The sequence below is a fragment of the Pituophis catenifer genome, unplaced genomic scaffold, assembly GCF_029215685.1.
Source record: "Pituophis catenifer annectens isolate HBS135680 unplaced genomic scaffold, rPitCat1.0.hap2 SCAF_16, whole genome shotgun sequence".
NCBI classification, from domain to species: Eukaryota; Metazoa; Chordata; class Lepidosauria; order Squamata; family Colubridae; genus Pituophis; species Pituophis catenifer.
Genome location: NW_027256896.1, coordinates 6,132,009 through 6,153,630, shown reverse-complemented (window position 1 = coordinate 6,153,630; position 21,622 = coordinate 6,132,009). Strand labels below are relative to the sequence as shown.

The following is a 21,622-nucleotide window of genomic DNA, read 5'->3' as shown; positions in this document are numbered from 1 at the left end:
GCCAGGAAAATAAGCTAACATAGAATGAAAGAATGAAAGCAGTGGGCTGCCCCCGGTTCGCACCGGTTCTATAGAACCGGTAGTAAAACCGGCGGGAGGCTCCGCCCACTGACCCTGATGTCATTAGAAGCTTCTGCGCATGTGCAGAAGAGCGTGCACAAGAGCAAAGCAAGCAAGGAAGCGCGGCCCCGTTACAAACCAGTAGTAAAGGTAAGTAGAACCCACCCCTGAATGAAAGTTGTTACTTAAGGCCAGCATTCTAAAACTTGCAATTGAAATCCTAAGCCTTTGGGCTTATCCTAGTAGGTAAGCATCTGAGGTTTGTGAACACGACTGCCTCTAAAATGCCTGATGTTCTCCAGATATATTGAGGCCATCTATCCCAAATTTTACAAGCTGGGTGGAGCTATAGTTCTGAGATTTGGAAAGCACCTGAAGGGACCAGATTGTAGAAGATGGTCTATCTCCATTGGGATCTCCTTTAGGCTGTAAATCCAACGTTTTGAATTCCGCAGAGCAAGATAATTACAATTTTAGCAAGAACAGGTTTCCAGAATAAAGTCTGATATTGCAGAATAATTTCTTTATGCTTTTTTTTTTTTTTTTTTTTTTGGCCATTCCTTCTCCTTATTGCCGGTCAACCGAACTGCAGAGTCCATGCTTGTATACCTTAATGTATAAGGAGAAATTGTAAAAAATAGGAACCCCCGGAGTCTTGTTGAAAGAAACGCAGTAGCCCCTGGGAAGGAAACGGACGAGGTTTCCTTGTTCCCATCTCAGGCACAATGTGACTGGTGCTGCAGATAGCATCTGCCTGCAGAAGGCTCAGCTTTTGAACTTCTCGATTTTCGTAACATGTAAAGGAGTGTTTTGAAATTAGCATTTAAAAAGGAGCTGACACCGTTCTTTTTTTCCTCTGTGGAAATGAAATTTATTAATCATAATAAAATTGTCATATTCGGAAGGTTAGAGGTCAATCTGAGGAAGGGGAAAAAAAGGGGGCTATTCATCAATTGAGAGATGACAAGGAGGCATGATCTTAGGCTCCACCCAATGGTGAAATCCAATTTTTTTTTTACTACCGGTTCTGTGGGCATGGCTTGGTGGGCATGGCAGGGGAAGGATATTGCAAAATCTCCATTCCCACCCCACTCCAGGGGAAGGATACTGCAAAATCCCCATTCCCTCCCCACTCCTGGGGGAAGGATATTGCAAAATCCGCATTCCCACCCCACTCGGGGGCCAGCCAGAGGTGGTATTTGCCGGTTCTCCGAACTATTCAAAATTTCCGCTACCGGTTCTCCAGAACCCGTCAGAACCTGCTGGATTTCACCCCTGGCTCCGCCCACCCTTGCAAACATCATGACATCGCTTTTTTGCGATAATTTTAAGCCTCTGCGCATGCACAGAAGGTTTTGCACATGCGCCAAGGACGGTGCATGCATATTTGTGAACCGGTAGGGAAGGTAAGTGAATTTCACCCTTGATTTATGGGTTGGTTCTTTGGAAAGATCTTCTTCCATAGAAGGATTGTTGTGTGGCGGATTTGATGCTGGGTGCTGTTAAGAGAAGAGCCATTCGTTTCAAAACACCACCTGATTAGCATTCCCTGCTCGTCCTAAGCGAGCCACGTCCATATGAACTGGACGTCATGCCTACATTGTTCATCCACTTCGTTTTCGTGAAGGAATTGAATGAGATTTTGAAATTGGGTCTAAATCAACATTTGAAGCCCTTCCTTCCTTCTCCGGCAAAAAATATCTGATTTGAGAAAAGCTCAGAAAGTTTCAGGGCCCATAATAACATTTCCCAAGAGGACGTTTTGCACATTCCTCAATGGTCATCAATAGATATGAGGGTTGGGGGTGAGGGGGAAGAGGGGAATGAAATTTCTTCTTGTATAAACTAGCTGTTGATTACATTAGTGCTATTCATTGTTAGAAAAAGAACAAAAACATACCTTATTTTTCGGAGTATAAGACGCACCTTAGTTTTTGGGGAGGAAAATAAGAAAAAAGCTGATTGGCAGGTAGATTTGCCTCCCGGAATACCCCCAATCAGCTGTTCCCAGAGGTGAATTTTAGCAACAGGTTCCTTGGTTGTGAGCTCTGTGCCTTGTTTTTTTTTTTCTGCCTCTGAAACTTTTGAAACTCTGTTTCAGAAAAAACTTTTTTTTCTGCCTCTGAAAGCCTCCGAAATAGAGCTTCAGAAAAAAAAGGCTTTTTTCTGAAGCTTCTTTCAGAGGCTTTTATTCTGAAGGACTATCTGTACTCTGTTCAATCTCCTTTCTTTGGTATTGGCATGTAGATTAACCTCTTCCGATCTGTTGGTTATTGTGTCATTCTCCAGATTTATTGGCATAGTTTGGTTAGAACCTTTACTGATTCTTCTTTTGTTGCTTGCCATATTATTTTAGATAAAAGCCTTTCAGAGGCTTTTCTTCTGAAGCTTCGTTCAGAGGCTTCTTTCAGCCTCTGAAATCTCTGTTTGGCGGGGCTACATTCGGAGTATAAGACGCACTCAGATTTTCACCCCCTTTTTTGGGGGGGGAAAGGTGCATCTTATACTCCAAAAAATACGGTAATTCACAAGATGGACTATCAGTTTAAACCTAATGTTTGGGGTTTTTTTGGATTTAGAGGTGATCTGCTTTCATTATTCTTTATTATTTCAAAAGGCAGAGTGAACTACTTGTCCAATTCTTGAAAATACAGTGTAGTGTGTAGAAAATTCAGTATATTAGTGCTATTCATTGTTAGAAAAAAAACATATATCTATATCTAGATAGATGATAGAGAGATAGATAGATAGATAGATAGATAGATAGATAGATAGATAGATAGATAGATAGATGGATGATATAGATACAGATATAGAGGTAGAAATAGATATATAGATATGAGAGACACGTGAACAATATAACACATGAGGCAATATATTAAACCAAGATAAAACCACAATAAAATCATCATAACCGCAACAGCCATAAAGTTGCAATGGGATAGATGTTATAATTCAATGTCAAACCAAGCTAACCACCTAACCTGCCAGAAGCAGTGTAGCTGCGGTGAGATCATACCAGGTGGAATGGGACAACTCACCACAGCCAACTCAATATGAGACAACTTGCTGGGGGACAATTGAACAATTCAATTATTTAAAATAATCTAAAATTTATTTTTTGTCAATTCACATTTCATTTTGTCCCTCCTTTGGCATCCTTCCTTTAATTCCACCATTTATTCCACCATTTCTTTGATATTAGTGTAACTTTTTCTCCCACGGCAAGTTAGTTGGCCATGGTAAGTTATCTCACAGTGAGTTGGCCATGGCCAGTTGGCTGCAGTGAGTTGTCCTAGTCCCGTGATGGCGAACCTATGGCACACGCGCCACAGGTGGCATTCATAGCCGAATCAGTGGACACGCGAGCTCAACTCCGGCACACACATTTTTGGGTCTTTTGGGCCCACCAGAACAGGGAAACAGGCTGTTTCCTGCCTCCAGATGGCCTGGCGGGGTCTGGGGGGGTGGAGAAGGCCCGTTTTTCTTTCTCACCTGGCTCCAGGGCCTCTCTAGGAGTCTGGGGAGGGCGAAAACGGCCTCCCTCCCCCGGAGGTCCTCTAGAGGCCAAAAACAGCCCATTTAACAATTTCCAGTGGGACCGGAAGTGAGACCGGAAGTTGGCAAACAGGCTGTTTTCGGCCTCCGGAGGATCTCGGGGGTGGGGTGGGAAAGGCCGTTTTCGCCCTCCCCAGACTCCTAGAGAGGCCCTGGAGCCAGGTGAGAAAGAAAAACGGACCTACCGGGCCATCACGTGCCAGGAGGGAGGGAGGGGGTTCATGCACGCATGTGTGGGGGCGGGGCGCATAGAATTATGAGTGTGGGAATGCGTGCGTGCGACCCCCCCACCCCCCCCGGCACGTGATGGCAAAAAGGTTAGCCATCACTGTCCTAGACTCATACCAGGTGCCTTGAAATTTCTAGAGGGGAGCATTCTTGAACTATGCCCTATCAAAGAGACCACTGCGATTCCTACTGCCTCAAAGGAAGAGGAAACATTGGCCATATGTTTTCTTCTCGTCTATTGAAAATGTTGAATGTTTTTGTCCTGCAGCCCTGCGTGTTGGCTGCTTAGGGTTAATCTCCTCCAGCTAATCATACATTCCCCTCATACGGACCTCATTAGATCCGCGGTGGCACAGTGGTTAGAATGCAGTTCTGCAGGTTACTTTTCCTGGCTACCGGCTGCCTGCAATTTGGCAGTTCAAATCTCACCAGGCTCAAGGTTGACTCAGCCTTCCATCCTTCCGAGGTGGGTAAAATGAGGACCCAGATTGTTGGGGGCAAGAGGCTGACTCTGCAAGGCACTTAGAGAGGGCTGTAAAGCACTGTGAAGTAATATATAAGTCTAAGTGCTCTTGCTCTTCCTTCCTTCCTTCCTTCCTTCCTTCCTTCCTTCCTTCCTTCCTTCCTTCCTTCCTTCCTTCCTTCCTTCCTTCCTTCCTTCCTTCTGTGATGGTGTAGTGGTTTTAAAGTGCAGTATCGCAGGCTGTCTCTGCCCACAGGCAGGAATTCAATCCTGACCGGCTCAAGGTTGACTCATCCTTCCATCCTTCTGAGGTCGGTAAAAGGAGGACCCAGATTGTTGAGGGCGATAGGCTGACTCTATAAATCACTTAGAGAGGGCTCTAAGAGCACCATGAAGCAGTATATAAGTCCAAATGCTGTTGCTAATGCTATTAGCAATCTCCAGAGGAGATTGATTCCATAAAGTGCTCATTTCCAATGTAATTGGGTAGGACGGAATGTTTGAATGTGTTCATTTTGCAATTCCTTCCTGGCTCTAACCTCTGGGGTTGATGCTGTTTCTTTTTCCTTATTTCTTTGTACACACACACACACACACACACACACACACACACACACACAGAGAGAGAGAGAGAGAGAGAGAGAGAGAGAGAGAGAGAGAGAGAGAGAGAGAGAGAGAGAGAGAATAGAATAGAATAGAATAGAATAGAATAGAATAGAATAGAATAGAATAGAATAGAATAGAATAGAATAGAATAGAATAGAATTTTTTATTGGCCAAGTGTGATTGGACACACAAGGAATTTGTCTTTGGTGCATATGCTCTCAGTGTACATAAAAGAAAACATACATTCGTCAAGAATCATAAGGTACAACCCTTAATGATAGTCATAGGGAACAAATAAGCAATCAGGAAACAATATAAATATAAATCGGAAAGATACAAGCAATAAAATTACAGTCATACAGTTATAAGTGGGAGGAGATGGGTGGTGGGAACAATGAGAAGATTAATAGTAATGCAGACTTAGTGAATAGTTTGACAGTGTTGAGTGAATTATTTGTTTAGCAGAGTGATGGCATTCGGGGGAAAAGCTGTCCTTGTGTCTAGTTGTTCCGGTGTGCAGTGCTCTATAGCGTCGTTTTGAGGGTAGAAGTTGAAACAATTTATGTCCAGGATGTGAGGGGTCTGTAGATATTTTCACAGCCCTCTTTTTGACTCCTGCAGTATACAGGCCCTCCATGGAAGGCAGATTGGTAGCCATTGTTTTTTCTGCAGTTCTAATTATAATATATAGATATATATATATTACATTAATCCAGAACTTTGCTTCCTTTGTAGTTACGGACGACTTTATGCTGCAGACCCCTACCACCACACACTTGCTCCAGCAGCCACCTACGGCGTTGGTGCCATGGTAAGTGTTTGTCTCTTCTCCCCCTACCTCCTTCTCAGCCAAGCTTCCTTTTTCCTCCCTTCGTCTCCTCCGCCCTTAACATGGTTGACATCTCCTCACTTCTCCTTAATTGAATTTGTCTCTTCTGCCAACGGCTGCTGAAATGCCACCTTAAATCCTGCCCAGTAAACTTGATCAATGTCTTAATTTCTTGGCAACGTAGTGCAATGTAAGTATATATATATATGTATGTGTATATATATATATATATATATATATATATATATATATATATATATATATATATATCTTTTTTGTAGGTTTTATGTGTATTTCTCTTTAGCCAGGTTCTACCTACATAAACCAAGATATTATGCAGCCCTAGTTCAGTGAAATCACAATTCACTAGTTTCTGGGCTTTTTTTCTTCTGGCTGCCCATTGGGAGACTAAGACAGATCTATTTCGAGGCCTTATAAGGCTGAAATAGATCTATCTTAGTCTCCCAATGGGCTGCAAAGGGTTTGCTGGCTGCCAGAAGAAAAAAAGCCCAGAAACTAGTGAATTGTGATTTCACTGAACTAGGGCTGCATAATATCTTGGTTTACGTAGGTAGAACCTGGCTAAAGATATAGATATAGATATATATCTTCTTAAGTTTAACTTTCTTTAACTTTTTACATACATACATACATACATATATATATATATATATATATATATGTATATGTATATGTATATGTATATGTATATGTATATGTATATGTATATGTATATATATATATAATATTTTGCAAGTATCACATAGCCAAGCACTTACCTTAATGGAATAATTAGTCATTTTGATAATTAAATCCATCACGAGTAGAAGGCGTTTGCGGAGAGGTCCATGCTCCTCATTCCCCGCCCCCCACCCACACCAATTGAATTTATACAACCCTGAGGTCCAAGTCACACCGGTGCTTCTTACCAAAAGCGGAAAATGAGATTTCCAAGCTGGTGCTGGCTGTTAGCCCGCTTCCTGGCTATTTCCTCTCGATTAGAGTTAATAAATCCAAAATTAGTCACCTGGCAAGAGAGGAAGGCTATGTTTAGCCCATTCTTGACTTTCAGGGAAATGAAATACCCTGGTTCAGAAGAACCAGTAGTTGTACAAAGCTAACATGTACCCATCAAAAAAAAAAAAAAAACCCACACAAGGAAATTGCATTGGACACTGTTGATCGTTTTTTTGCATTCTGAGCAAACCACCTGGAGTCAAAAGCGAAGCCACATTTTGAAATTAAAATAACGTGTAAAAAGGAGCAAATACTAGCATCAGCGATGGATAGAAATGGAGACCAAGCTTGCTTGACATTAACCGAATCCCTCTGACTCAAAAAAACCAAAAGACTCAAACCACAATCATTTTTCTTCACCGGAAGCCCACATTTATTGTGTGTGAGAGAGAGTGTGTATGTGTGCATTTCAACTCAAAAATATATATCATATAATTTTCTAGGGCCCTGATGTAGAAGTGTTAGAACTGGAAGCATTGCATTCCTGTCTTAAAATTTATTTCTATTTAAATAGCCGTAGTAGTAGTAGAAGCAGCCGCCCTGTATTTATAAGGCCAAATCAAAATACAAAAGAGTGAAGGAAATAACCCAGTATAAAAACAAATACTTAGCCCATCTAGTGGTATCATCCTTACAATTTGCCCCAGTCAAATTTGTTGGAATAGAAGAGTTGGAATGGACCTTGTAGGTCATCTAATCCAACCCTCCACCCAAGCAGGAGACCCTACACCATTTCTGACAGATGGCAGTCCAGTCTCTTCTTGGAAGCTTCCAGGGATGAAGCTCCACAACTTCTGAAGGCAACTTCTGTTCCATCGGTTGATTGTTCTCACTGTCAGAAAACGTCTCCTTATTTCTAGGTTGAATCTCTCCTTGATCAATTTCCATCCATCATTCCTTGTCTGGCCTTCGGGTACTTTGGGAAATGAGTTGCCCTATTCAGAGAGAGTCTAACAACTTAAACTTAGTTCTATCAAGCACAATTTTGAGACTCTATCAGTCTATTAAACAGTCTATTCCAAGTGTCTGAGCACTATAAAGCAGTTCTACCACTTCATGAGATTTTGATGCCATCTCTCTGTTGATGCAACCCTGGGACTGTATTAATTTTTTTGACAGCTGCAGCACACTGCTGGCTCATACTCAAGGGATAGTCCACTAGGACATCTAGTTCCTTCTCAAACTATTATCAAATTTTCCCCAAAGTATTCCCAAATGACTTTTGGATACTGCCCTCAAATAAATTTTCATTTTAACATGTTCTTATATGATCAGGATCAATTTGTTTACTATCCAATAGAGATCCTGTCAAATTAAAATGGTGCCTTTAATTAATCATCAAGGCTCCATTTATTATTGTTGTACGATTGATTTTCAATGAAAAGAAAAATCCCGGTTGGGTAAAATAACCCTTATATGAGTCATACTTTCTTATAAATAAATAGCCTAAGTTGGGGGAAAGCCTTAATTTAATCAGTGTTTGAATCAGTGCATCCCCAAAACAATAGCAATGACAATTTAGCATGGTTTAAAAAGTACATCGATTTATTCTGCAAAATCAAATCAGGCCTTTCGCTCATTCTCAGCAGTCAAAAGATGCTGTCATGCAAATGTCAGATTTAAAAAAAAAAAAATTCACTACATCTGAACTCTTGAGTCTCAGCGATCTCACCTCTAGTTGGATTAACAACACTGAAGAATTAACTCCACAGCCGTAAAACTAAGGAGAATTGCGGTCAATCAAACGCTGTGCTCATACATTTCTCTAAAAGATGGATCATTTAAACCTTGGCTTGTTCAACTAGCCAGGTCCACTTTTACAAATCAGCAATATATTAACAGATTAACAAGAGTTGGAAGGGACCTTGTAGATCATCCAGTCTAACCCCCCTGCCCAAGCTGGAGACCCTACAACCGTGATGGCGAACCTATGGCACGTGTGCCACAAGTGGCACGCAAAGCCATATCGGTGGGCACACAAGCTCAGCTCTGGCACACATGCGTGCACTGGCCAGCTGATTTTCGGCCCTTCTGGACCCACTGGAAGTCGGCAAACTTCCGGCCTCCGGAGGGCCTCCAGGAAGGTGGAGAAGATCATTTTTTGCCCTCCCCAGGCTCCTAGAAAGGCTCTGGAGCCTGGGGAGGGCGAAAAACGGGCCTACTGGTCCCGCTGTGCCATCACATGCCAAAAGCGAGGGAAGCACGGGCTGGTGATGTCACTCATAGAATTATGGGTGTGGGCACACACACATGCAACCTCCCTGTGCTCCCCCCGCTTTTGGCACATGATGGCAAAAAGGATAGCCATCACTACCCTACACCATTTCTGACAGATGGCAGTCCAGTCTCTTCTTTAAAATCTCCAATAATGGAGCAACTACAAATTTAATTGTTTATTTATTGTTTGTTTATTTGTTTATTTATTTATTTATTTGTTCGATTTATATGCCGCCCTTCTCCGGAGACTCAGGGCGGCTTACAATGTGTTAAGCAATAGCCTTCATACTTTTGTATATACCTGCTTAGTAGGGCTTTCGCCCCCCCCCCAGCAGTGTTCTTTTTTAAAACTTGATTAATTGATTAATTGTTCTCACTGTCAGGAAATTTCACCTTATTTCTAGGTTGGCTCTTTCCTTGATTAGTTTCCATCCATTGTTTCTTGTCCTGCCTTCTGGGGCTTTGGAGAATAAGTTGACCCCCTCTTCTTTGTGGCAGCCCCTCAAATGTTAGAAAGCTGCTATCATGTCACCCCTGGTCCTTCTTTTCTCTAGACTGGCCATACCAGGGGTGGGTTCTACTTACCTTCACTACCGGTTCGCAACGGGATCATGCATGCGCAGATCGCCGATGATGACATCGGGGGCAGTGGGCGGGGCCTCCCACCGGTTTTACTACCGGTTCTTGCAAACAAGTCCGAACTGGGGGAAAACCATCTCCAATTCCTGCAACTGTTCTTCATATGTTTCACTCTTCAACCCCCTAATCATCTTTGTTGTTCTTCTCTGCACTCTTTCCAGAGTCTCAACGTCTTTTTTAATATCATGATGACCAAAACTGGATATAATATCTCTGTAGAGTAAAGTTATCTTTCCACAGTAGTTGAGAAATTACTTTATTTCTCTCCAAATCTAACTATCCCTGATTTGGGCTCTTAATGGTTTGTTTCAGTAGACAGAGCACATATTGCAATTGAGTTGAGTCTGGATTCTTTTAAAATGGATTATCTTTCTTTTATTTTTTCTCCTCTTTTCATTCTGAATATACCTTTAGGCGAAACTGTGCATTATAACTTACCGTACTAGTAGACATGTCATAAATATTGATGTATTAAAAGCTACGTTGCCCTGGGTTATAACCTTTGCAGTTAAAAAATACAGAAAGCATGCTCTGTGACATTGGCCACTGTGCTGGAAAACACAGCACTTCCTTGAAAGTGTGAAAGTCTAGGAAATTATCCTAGTCTGAGGCCTCTTCCCCATAATACGGTCTGGTGCCTCCCTTGTTATTGAGCATATTGTATATTATTGATTCCATTTCTAGGCTGACCAATACGCCCAGTTCTCTGGATAGTGTACAGCTTATTAAAATGGATTTAAAAAAAAATACAGCACTACAAAAATAGTCAAAGCTCCAGAAGTAAAAGAAGCACCAGCAATATAAAATAGCCGGTGTTTATCAAAGTGAGTAAGTTAATACTACTCTGTAAAGCCTTAGTAAGACCACACCTAGAATACCACATCCAGTTTTGGTCAGTACACTACAAAAAAGATGTGGAGACTCTAGAAAGAGTGCAGAGAAGAGCAGCCAGGATGATTAGGGGACTGGAAGCTAAAACATACAAAGAACGGTTGCAGGAACTGGGCATGGCTAGTCTAGTGAAGAGAAGAGAAGGACCAGGGGAGACAGGATAGCAGTCTTCCAATATTTAAGGGGCTGCCACAGAGAGGAAGGGGTCAAGCTATTTTCCAAGGCACCCAAAGGCCAGACAAGGAACAATGGATGGAAACTGACCAAAGAGAGATTTAACCTCAAAATAAGGAGAAATTTTCAGACAGTGAGAACAATCAACCAATGGAACAGAAGTTGCCTTCAGAAGTTATGGGAGTTTCATCACTTGAGACTTTCAAGAAAAGATTGGACTGCCATTTGTCAGAAATGGTGTAGGATCTCCTGCTTGAGTGGAGGGTTGGACTAGATGACCTATAAGGTCCCTTCCAACTCTGTTAATCTGTCAATCTTTTAAGACATCTGGACTTGAACTCTCAGAATTCTTGGAGATGAAATCCACATGTCTTAAAGTTGCCAACTTTGAGAAACACTGCAATAGGTCATGATGCCTTTACAGCAAGTGACACGGGAGCTGTGGTAGGTTTTCTAGAATGATGAAATCCTCCTGCATTTTAGCCCAGGGTGTCCTAATAATCCTGTTGATTTGGGGTTGCAGAGTTTTCAGCCTTCTCTAAAAGCCAGAGGTTTGGGCAAATGAGAATGGGACCAATCTCGGCAGCTTGGTCCCAGCAGTTTGTATTCAAGAAATAGAATAATACAGTCCATATTGGTAAGCAAGCCGCAACAACGTAGGTGTTCTGCCCCACCTACGGATCCCAAAAAACGCAGCACACACAAAGTCTGTTCAAACTTTAGTTTACTAAATAAACCAGGTTTTTTTTTACAACAACAGCTGTTAATTAACTGCATTAACAGCCACCAAGAATTCAAAGAATAATACTGAAAGCTTACTGTGGTTGGCAGAATGCCCAGAAGCAATTTGCAGGAAGCTGATAAAATAAGCAAGACAAGACACAAAGGTATGTGAACGAAGTTGTTCCCTGCAAATTGCTTCAGTTCTGAAGGCCCTGGCTGAATCCTCGCCTCTGGCACATTTTCTCCAGCCTCCTCATTGTCTGACTCGAGTGCCAGCTGCACAGGCTGCTGGCGCAGCATCACACCAGCCTCCTTATTGTCTGAATCAGCTACTAGCTGCACAGGCCGCTGACGGGCCACAACAGTAGGGCTGAAAGGGAATAATTGACCTGATCTGATGGATGTTATCTTGCAGGAGCATAGAGGCCTGGGGTTTGGGTCGGATTTAGGAGATCTCTGGGACCACCTGGTTAAAGGGAGGGGTATGCCTCGTTCAGGGGTGTCAAACTCGATTTCATTGAGGGCTGCATTAGGGTTGTGTTTGATCTCGGGGCGGGGGGCGGGGTTGGTGTGGCCAGGGTTGGCATGGCCAGCTCGATATCACTCATGTTGGGGGCACTTGTGGTAGCCAAGTGCTAAGGCAGGACTTCCCTCAGACCCTCCCTCCCTCTCATTATAATCTCCTTCCTTCCTTCCTTTTCTTCTTTTTCCTTCCTTCCTTCCTTCCTTCCTTCCTTCCCTTTTCTTCTTTTTCCTTCGCTCTTCCTTCTCCTTTCTTCTTCCTTCCCCTCTTTCCTTCTTTTTCCTTCCTTGCTCTCTTCCCATCATCTCTTCTTTTTCTTTGTCTTTCCTCTTTCCCGTTCTCTTTTCCTGCCCCTTCTTGGATGCTCAAATGCAAAAGGGGAAACATTTCTCCTTTTGTTTTGTTTTTTAGTTTGTTTTGCTAGCCTTCTGCCAGCGAAAACGGAGCCGGGAGGGCTGCGCATGGCCATCCTGAGCTCCATTTTTGCTGGCAGAGGCATGGTGGGCCGGTCCTTTGCTGTTTCCAGGGCGGTCCTGCGGGCCAGATCTAAACACCCTGTGGGCCGAATCCAGCCCGTGGGCCTTGAGTTTGACACCCCTGGCCTAGTTATTTAATGTTTATTTAACAGAGGAGCATGGTGGCTCACGTGGTTAGGATGATGGTTTGAAGGTTCAAGCACCAAAGGTTGTTCTGTGAGGCAGGGGTGAGCTCCTGTCCTTAGCTGCAGCTCCTGCCAGGGACATGAAAGGGGCCCCAACTGGGCATCCCCCAAGCAATGTTGATGTCACTGGTTTATCCTTTCAATCCAGAAGCATCTCGGTCCTTCTCGGTTGACATGAATGCAATTTAATAGGGATATATCCCTATGATCACACTTGCGGGCATTTCCTCTTTTAAGGGTAGAATCAGAATAAATTATTTTAACTGTTCCGTAAAGCTATGGCTTTCTTCATCCCATATAATTGTCCACACAATTGGGTGGACTTGAAAGTCTAAGGAGAAACCTTCACATTATTGTCATTATTCTCCACGTCTATTGAAATACCATGTAAGCAGTTTTAACAGATTAACAGAGTTGGAAGGGACTTTGTAGGTCCCCGCCAAAGCAGGAGACCCTACACCATTTCTGACAAATAGCAGTTTGTCAGTTAAATTAGTTTTGTGGGGAAAAAACTTGTCACCCAACAAGGACTGGCTTTTAAGTGATTTGGAAGGACAAAAATGGGGAAAACATCTTTTCCAACAGGCTTGAAATGAAAAAAAAAAAATGAATCGCAAAGTGATGGAAAGTACTTATTAAGCCCCTTTTTCTTTAATTTGGAAATAGACATCTTTGTGAGAAATTAAACTTCCAGTGATCCACATCTCCAGTATCTTTTCTTCTCAGGAACAGCCCACTTTTTGGCAAAAGAAACATGTTTAAAATGTTCTGAATTGTTAACAAACAGATCTTTTGACTGCTATCCCCAAAATTAGTTGCGATTGAGAGCAAGGAGATGAAAAATGAGTGTTGTAGTTGTTAAGCAATCTAAAAAAAAAAAATGAATTCGCTAAGGACCTCTTTCTTTTTCAATTTATTGAGATTTTTTTAAAAAAATTAGCAATCGGTAGACAAAATTGCAAAATGTTTTTTTAAACATCAGAGTGTGTGTATGTGTGTGTGTGTATTCATAACTGTTGACTTATATTTTCCTCAGATTTTCATTTTACCCACTGAGTTTGAGTAAATTATTTGGTCCCATTGATCAATCAATTTGTGGTCTTCTCTCTTTGGAAGAAAAAAAAATTCTTAATAAATTCATTTCCGTAGACTGGTTTTCAAGAGAAGACTACTCTTGAAAATATCTCATCCGTTTATAAAACGTAGTGAATAGCTTAGCCTGGTATAGCAATAGCAATAGCCCTTAGTCTTATATACCGCTTCACAATGCTTTTACAGCCCTCTCTAAGCAGTTTACAGAGTCAGCATATTACTCCCCAACAATCTGGGTCCTCATTTTACCGACCTTGAAAGGATGGAAGGCCGAGTCAACCTTGAGCCGGTCAGGATCAAACTGTCAGCAGAAGTAGCCTGCAGTACTGCATTCTAACCACTGTGCCACCACAGAAAACCAGAATAACAGAGTTGGAAGGGACTTCGTAGGTTTTCTAGTCCAACCTCCTGCTCAGGACGTTGGACTAGAAAACTGCTTTATTTCCGTGTTTCCCCGAAAATAAAACCCTGTCTTATATTTTTTTTGAAGCCTGAAATAAATGCTTGGCCTTATTGGCATGTGCTCAAAAGCCCGATTGGGCTTATTTTCAGGGGATGTCTTATTTTGGGGAAAACAGGGTACCATTTCAGACCAACGGTTATTCAATCGCGTCTTAAAAAACCTACTAATTCTTTACAATTTACATTTCTGCATCTAATTACTGAGCTGTCGCCCACTTAGACTTCATGCATCCCAATTCTGCTACAGCTTTAGGTAGCGTCATTGTAGTAAAGTCTTATAAAATTATTGGATAAAGGAAGTTTCTAAAAACGCCCCTCCTGCGCTGCCCGTTCCAAGAAAAGTTTGCAGAAATAAGACTGTATTCCTAAGGTTCAGCAAGCAACCAAAAGCCACTAAATTCAGAGGAGAAGCAGACATAATCCGGAGCTCCATAATTAACCTATCCCACCATTTTTTTATTATTATTTTTTTTTTTCTGTTCAAGGAACATCTCTATGCAGGAGAAGGAGCACCACATACCATGTGAAATATGAGCACCTTCAAACTCCAGCTGCTTTCATCCAAATGATCAAAGCAGCATCAGGCCCAAGGTTCACAGCTGTGTGGCCAGCGCCAGGACACTGCTTTCATCATTTTGACTGGCAGATGCCAGCGATGGGGAGGCCTCTCTTTGGTTCACAGTGAAGCTTTTGAACCCAAAGCTCTGTGCGCAAAGTGGCTTCCTGTTTGCCAACGGAGAAAGGGATACCTCTAAAGCTACTGATGGAGCTTCGTGGCAGAAATCTGAGCCCCCAGGTGCCCCTAAGAGACTTGGGCAATACGTACTGTAGACCCAAAAGCATTTATTCCTAGGACTATGCACAGTTCACAAATGATTCCGAAGCAGTTCATACCTCTCTCTCATGCACTGTGTCTCACTGCTCTTCATTAAATCAGCTTCCCCCCCCCTTCATATGAGCCTAAAGAGGGAGCAGCCGCCCCGTAGGAATAAGACATCTATTGATCTATCTATCTGTCACTTCATCCATCCATCCATCCATCCATCCATCCATCCATCTATCCACTCATCTAGCCATCTATCCTGCAACAATACATTCTCTGCACCAATTACACTGTATATATGTATGTATATATATAGTATGTGCACACACACACACACACATATATATAGTATAGTATACATACATAAACACACATACACTCGCATATATACAAGCACATGTAGTACATACATGGATGTAAAATCAGGACACGCTGAAACAGTCTGCCTTGCAGTATAACATCCAACTGCCTTGCAAGTAAACTTCAGTAGTAATTTTGCCACAAACCTAGACTTACTTGTTGGCAGGGCTGCAGGTAAATCCTAGATCCATGCTGCAAGCTGGCTCTTGCATCTACAGTTGCATTCATACGCAATCTGTACAAGATCATCTAACTACAGTCGGTGAGGTTGGTGAATCAACAAGCTATAGCCAAGTTGGGCAGGTTGAAAGTCAGCAACTCATGCCAGGAAGCGAAGTCCAGTTGACTTCTGAGTCCAAGTATGGCTCAGCTTGTCTACACCCTCTACAAACAGTGTAAGAATTTCTCACAAATGAAGGCAAATATACGTGTCCCAGGATAATATACAATAATCCAATCTGGGTCGGCCACTGGGAAGTTTGGTCTACTGCTACTAAGATTGTTGGATGAGCAGTCATAAAAACAGCCAGGGAAGTGATTGAAGGCTGGGAAATGGGGCCCTCTTTGGTCAACAAGAGTGTTGATTTACCACCAGCTTAACAAGTACTTAGGAGGTGAAGGCTTGGCAGTACAAGGAAACAATAGCCAGCGACATAATAGCCAGTCATCAACACCCCAATCAATATCTAAAAAGCCACATAAAGCAGGCACCATATAAATACCACACACAGAATAGCCCAAAGCACACATTCCAGTAGAGAGAAGTTCCCTAAGGATGGACTCCAGCACAAGTCCGAAAGCTTGGAAGACTAAACCTCTAGCCCTGGTGACTGACCCAGATTGGATCCTGTAAGAATTTCTCCCCAGGCTTTGCCATGGTCCTGAGTCAGCAGCATAGGAATATCACAAACAAATGAATTGTTTATTGATTCATTTGTAGATTTGAGTGGTCTACAGAGCTGGAGCACAACAATTTTTTTTTTCTGGGCCGGATGCTCCAATTGAACATTTTGAGTTGGATGTTGGGATGGGGTGTGGGGAGGCACAGTCACCAAAATAGAAGTCAGGCCAGGGTAAAAATAAACCATGATTTACATTTTATTGGCTTTTGATGGGAGTGAAAATATACCCTGTTTCCCCTAAAATAAGACATCCCCTGATAATAAGCCCAATCGGGCTTTTACGCACATGCACTAAAATAAGCCCCTCCCCCAAAATAAGCCCTTCCTGAAAATATTTAAACGCATTTGCTGCCGGTCCCTGCCATTTCCTCTGGTTAGGGTTAGGGAGACAGAGCTGGAAATCAGGTAAGACGGCAAGAGGAGCCCCATCTTGCTCCATGCACCCCAAAATAATAAGACATCCCCAAAAATAAGGCCAAGCACTTATTTAGGGGTTAAAAAAAATATAAGACAGGGTCTTATTTCCGGGGAAACACAGTATATATCTATATATATAAAGAACAATATCTGAATCACATTTCATATTGCAATTTGATATCACTTTGGGGAAATCTTTGAGGGCCCCACCCATGTGTTTGAGTGGCAGTGACTCCTTCTGAATGTGTACCTGTTTCATGGAGGCAGAACGGTTAGGTCAAAGTTTGGGTTAAAACTCTAGTTCAAGGCCACGTTTAACCAGGGGAGCCAAACCATGGAATGACCCTGGACAAGTGATGGCACCTTTTCAGCACCAATTGCCCAAACTGTGCATGCATGCGCATACATGTGCGTGCACTGGAGTGCTGGAAACCCAAAGACCAGCTGGCCAGCACGCACATCAGAGGTGGGTTTCAGCAGGTTCTGACCAGTTCTGGAGAACCGGTAGCTGAAATTTTGAGTAGTTCAGAGAACCGGTAGTAAAAATTCTGACTGGCCCCGCCCCCATCTATTCTCTGCCTCCCAAGTCCCAGCTGATCAGGAGGAAATGGGGATTTTGCAGCATCTTTCCCCTGCCACACCCACCAAGCCACGCCCACCAAGCCATGCCAAGCCTACCAAGCAATGCCCACAGAACCGGTAGTAAAAAAAATTTGAAACCCGCCACTGGTGCACATGCCTGTTTTTTGGCTGGTTTTTGCCATTTTTCAGGTTGCTTTCATGCTGTTTTGGGGGCATTTTTGGGACCAAAAATGCCCCCCCAAAACTGCCTGAAAATGGTCCAGAAACAGCCCAGAAAACAGCCTGAAAAACAACCTGTTTTTTGGCCATTTTTCGGGCTGTTTTCAGGCTGTTTTCCGGCACTCCAGAGCCAATGAAGACCATCTGTCATGCCGGGAAACCTGAAGAGCAGCTGGTGACAGCACACATGCCCACAAAGAGGGCTTTGTGTGCCACCTCTGGCACGTGTGCCATAGGTTCGCCATCACGGCCCTAGAAAATGACACCCTCTCAGCCCAACTGACTTCAGAATGGTATCCCTGAGGGGATAAAATGAAGGGTGATCCCCTCTTAACCATCTTGAGTTTTCGAAGAAAGGCAGGATATAAAACGAACAGACAAATAAAATACATCAGACATTTAGATGGAGCTTCTACTCCATAATTATTCATGTTACTGAATTTATCCTTTTCGAGGTTTGCAGAATGTATTGAATGACTAATGAAATATGTTGAGTTGTCATCGTGTGGTTAAGACAGCCAGGCCTAAAATGAGGGAGAGACCTAACCATGGTTTAAAAAAACCACCACCACCAAGCAATGTTGTGCAAACATTGTTTGATAGTCCCCCAAAGGTAGAATCTGGAGACTAACTTTGGCCTAGACCAAGTGCATCCAGCCCATGAACTGTGGGATGAATGTGGCCTTAAACAGCTAATAATGCGATCCCACCGTATCATAAACTTTTGACGTTATTATGTGATTAACTATAATATATTTATATGTGGCTCAAAACATATTTATATGTGGCATCTTCACTCAATGCGACCCAAGCAACCCCATAAGTGAAAGATCTGTGAGGTAGAGCTTCTCTTGAGACCAAGATAGCTCACAGAATGGCTGGGATAAGGGGAAATGATTCCAGGTAAACCATCACAAGCTTCTTCAGGGGACACAAGATATAAATTTAATAAATAAACATGAGAGAGAGAGATCGACAAGATGCACCCTATCAGACTTCTGAAGATGAGGGAAACCCTCATCTGGTAGGTTTTAGTCTCAACCCCCTCAGCCGGAAGCCATTTTAGTCAGGGAGGCTACGAGACCAAAGTTAAGAGTGATACCCAGAAAACTGTTGTTTTGTGTCATTGATTGATTGTAACGGAGGGCAGCACATGTATAGAAAAGCAGCTTTTGGTGCGTTAACGGCTCAAGTAATCTCACCCTTTTTTTTCCTGCAGCCCATTTAGTGATCCTCACAGATTTTGTTCAGTCTGCATTTCTAAGAGAAATGAGCTGATCTGCACCAACTGAAATATTACAACAATGGCCAGGCCAATGGGACATTTATTTGAATTTTGCACAGCACTTTTCAGCCGAAAAATAAAAATAAAAAAAAGACTCAACAGTACCCGTAAAATGTTAATTACGGATGAAGGGCATTTTAACGGTGCCACCAGAGAAAGAAAAATGAATGTATCAACGTGCGTTGGGTGCAAGAAGTGAAAGATGGTAGGACAGACTCGGAAGGCAGAATACAAGTGTTTACATAAATAAGAATAAAGAAATATTATTTATAGGTCCATTTGATTTTTCTTGTTAATGCCGTCAGTGTTGGATTATTAAAACAAAACTTGATCAACAGATTTATGAAGAGATTGACTTCTCTATTCCCAAAAAAATGTTCCCAGTAGAACAGTCCATGAGGAAACCCCTCACACACACACACACACACACACACACACACACACACACACACACACACAATGCATTTTCCCTTTGTGGGTTTTACAAAGGCCTTTAAAAAATAGGAGATGGGATTTTGACTTTCTAATGAATGAGGACAAAGGTTCACCAGCTAAATCACCTTGGGTGATTTTAAGCCGTGTGGATTTAACTCCCAGAATTCCATAGCTGGCTGGGGAATTCTGGGAGTTGAAGTCCATGGGCCTTCAAGTTGCCACGGTTGAGAAACGTTGAACTAAACACTCGCCAATGACCCTAAGTGCCATATCCCTTTGCTGAGATCTCACCTGCTCTGTCCTAAACCTTCCTGTCACCAAGAGATGGTCCCACTGTCGTTGTGTAGTTGCTATTGGTATCCTTGCTTGTTAACGAAGAATGAATTCTGCAGATTTCTACATTAAAAAAAAATAGCATCAAGGGTGGAGTTTGGACCATCTGAGACACAAAATGAATGGAATCCATTTGATGAATCAACGTCAGTCCATTAGTTAATCAGGTCATGAATCCTTGTTTGGGCTGATGATGATTCATCGGGAGACCCGCCGCTGACACAGTTTGGATACAGGTAGTCCTCAATTTACATCCGAACCAACATTTCTGTTGCTAAGCGGAACAATCGTTCAGTGAGTTTCGCCCCATTTCGCGACCTGTCTTTAGCCACCGTTGCTAAGTGAATCACCGCAATTGTTCGGTTGGTAACACGGTTGTTAAGGGAATCTGGCTTCCCCGCTTGATTTTGCTTGTCAGAAGGTCACACAATAAAAGGGGAATCCCACGACCCCGGGACACGGTGTCCATCCTAAACATGAACCAAGCATCTTGAATTTTGATCACGCGACCTCGTGAAGACGCTGATGACGGTTCTAAGTGTGAAAAAACTGTCATCTTTTTCAGTGCCGTTATAACTTCGAACGGTTGTAAGTTGAGGACTACCTGTAGCGCGGTTTGAAAATGGCACGTGGCCAAGAGTTGGAGCCAAATCCCCAGAAGGTAGCAATATATATATATATATATATAAATAAAAATATAAAAATTTAAAAATTGCAGATCTGGTGATGGCAAAAAAGTGGAAGTCAAAACACCCACCCCTCAAATTGCTTTGTTTCAGAATGCTTTTACACCCCTGAGTGATGCCAAGAACAGAAGCCATGCTGACGATGTCGGTCTCGTTCTTTCTTCATTGCAGGCTAGTATATACCGAGGGGGATACAGCCGTTTTGCTCCATACTAAATGACAAAAAAACCAAACAAACAAAAAAAACCATAATTCCTCCCCAAATGGGGGACCCAAATGGAAGCTTTCCGAGGCCTGGGGATGGCAATACATGCAGTAATGCATCATTTTAGCAACTCTAAAAAAGAAAAAAAAATTACAAACAGATAAATAAGTAAAACAAAATAAAACAAGTACATTAAAAAAAAAAACGAGGAGAAAAAAAATATTTACATTTTTTATCTTATACCTCAGATATTTTGTTCTGTGTATTTTAATATTGTGGGTCTTTTAATTTCCGGAAGTTACATAGTTTGCTGGCTGTAGAAGGTATTTATTATTATTATTATGATTGATTGATTAATTAAGTATTAATTAATATTATTACTATTATGATTTTCATTGTGGTTGAACTAGAAAGCTGCTAGAAATGAATTTGTCCGGGGAGGGGAGGGGCACCATCAAAAGTTCTATATCATGTAAATGAATTATATATGCTGAATATTACGCTGTTGGGATTCCTCACTTGTTTTGTAAGAGTGTATGTGATATCATGATTTATTTATTTTTTTTCCTGCATAAGACATTTATTTTTATTTTCAAAAGGGGTGTGTGGGGGGAGAGAGAGAGAAAGAGAGAGAGAGTGAGAAAGAAAAAAGAAAGAAAGAAAGAAAGAAAGAAAGAAAGAAAGAAAGAAAGAAAGAAAGAAAGAAAGAAAGAAAGAAAGAAAGAAAAAGAGAGGAACACCAAGAAGGTGGAAATGGGGCTCCACCTAATTAACTATAAAAAAAGGGGACCCCCCAAAGGCACCTTATAATTCTATATCAGCTGTCTTAAATTATTCACTATTTCTTCAAAGCCAAAGGTTATGTTGTTAATTCTGAGTTGGGGTGGGGGAGGGAGGGGGGGAAAGTTATAAGAAGGGTGCTTGAACTGACATCTGTACATAATGTCTTATTAAAAGCTATGGAAGGGCAAGCTTTTAATGCATTCCATCAGGCAGCATTTAGCTCCAATCGTAACTAGCTGTTTAGGCAAAAAGAACAAAAAAAAACACAAAAATAAATAAATAAATAAATAAAAAACCTAATATATATATATATATATAAATATATAAAAAAAATTAAAACATAAAATTAAGTAAATAAGGAGAGTTACCTGCTCGTTAAACCATAAACAAGCATTCTTTTTTATATTTCTTCCAGTATAATAAATTATTGATATCATTGCAGAACTTTT

The 21,622-nt window shown here is 41.9% G+C and overlaps 1 protein-coding gene across 1 annotated transcript in view; it reads left to right on the top strand.

The window, feature by feature from the left end:
- Positions 1 to 20,509, top strand: part of RBFOX1 (RNA binding fox-1 homolog 1) — a 238,290-nt gene extending 217,781 nt beyond the window's left edge. The window contains exons 11-12 of the mRNA XM_070955384.1: positions 5,651 to 5,726; positions 20,279 to 20,509. Of these exons, the coding sequence (XP_070811485.1) occupies positions 5,651 to 5,726; positions 20,279 to 20,401 (199 nt within the window). The 3' untranslated portion in view covers positions 20,402 to 20,509. The remainder of the gene's footprint in view (positions 1 to 5,650; positions 5,727 to 20,278) is intronic.
- The last annotated feature ends 1,113 nt before the right edge of the window (positions 20,510 to 21,622 follow it).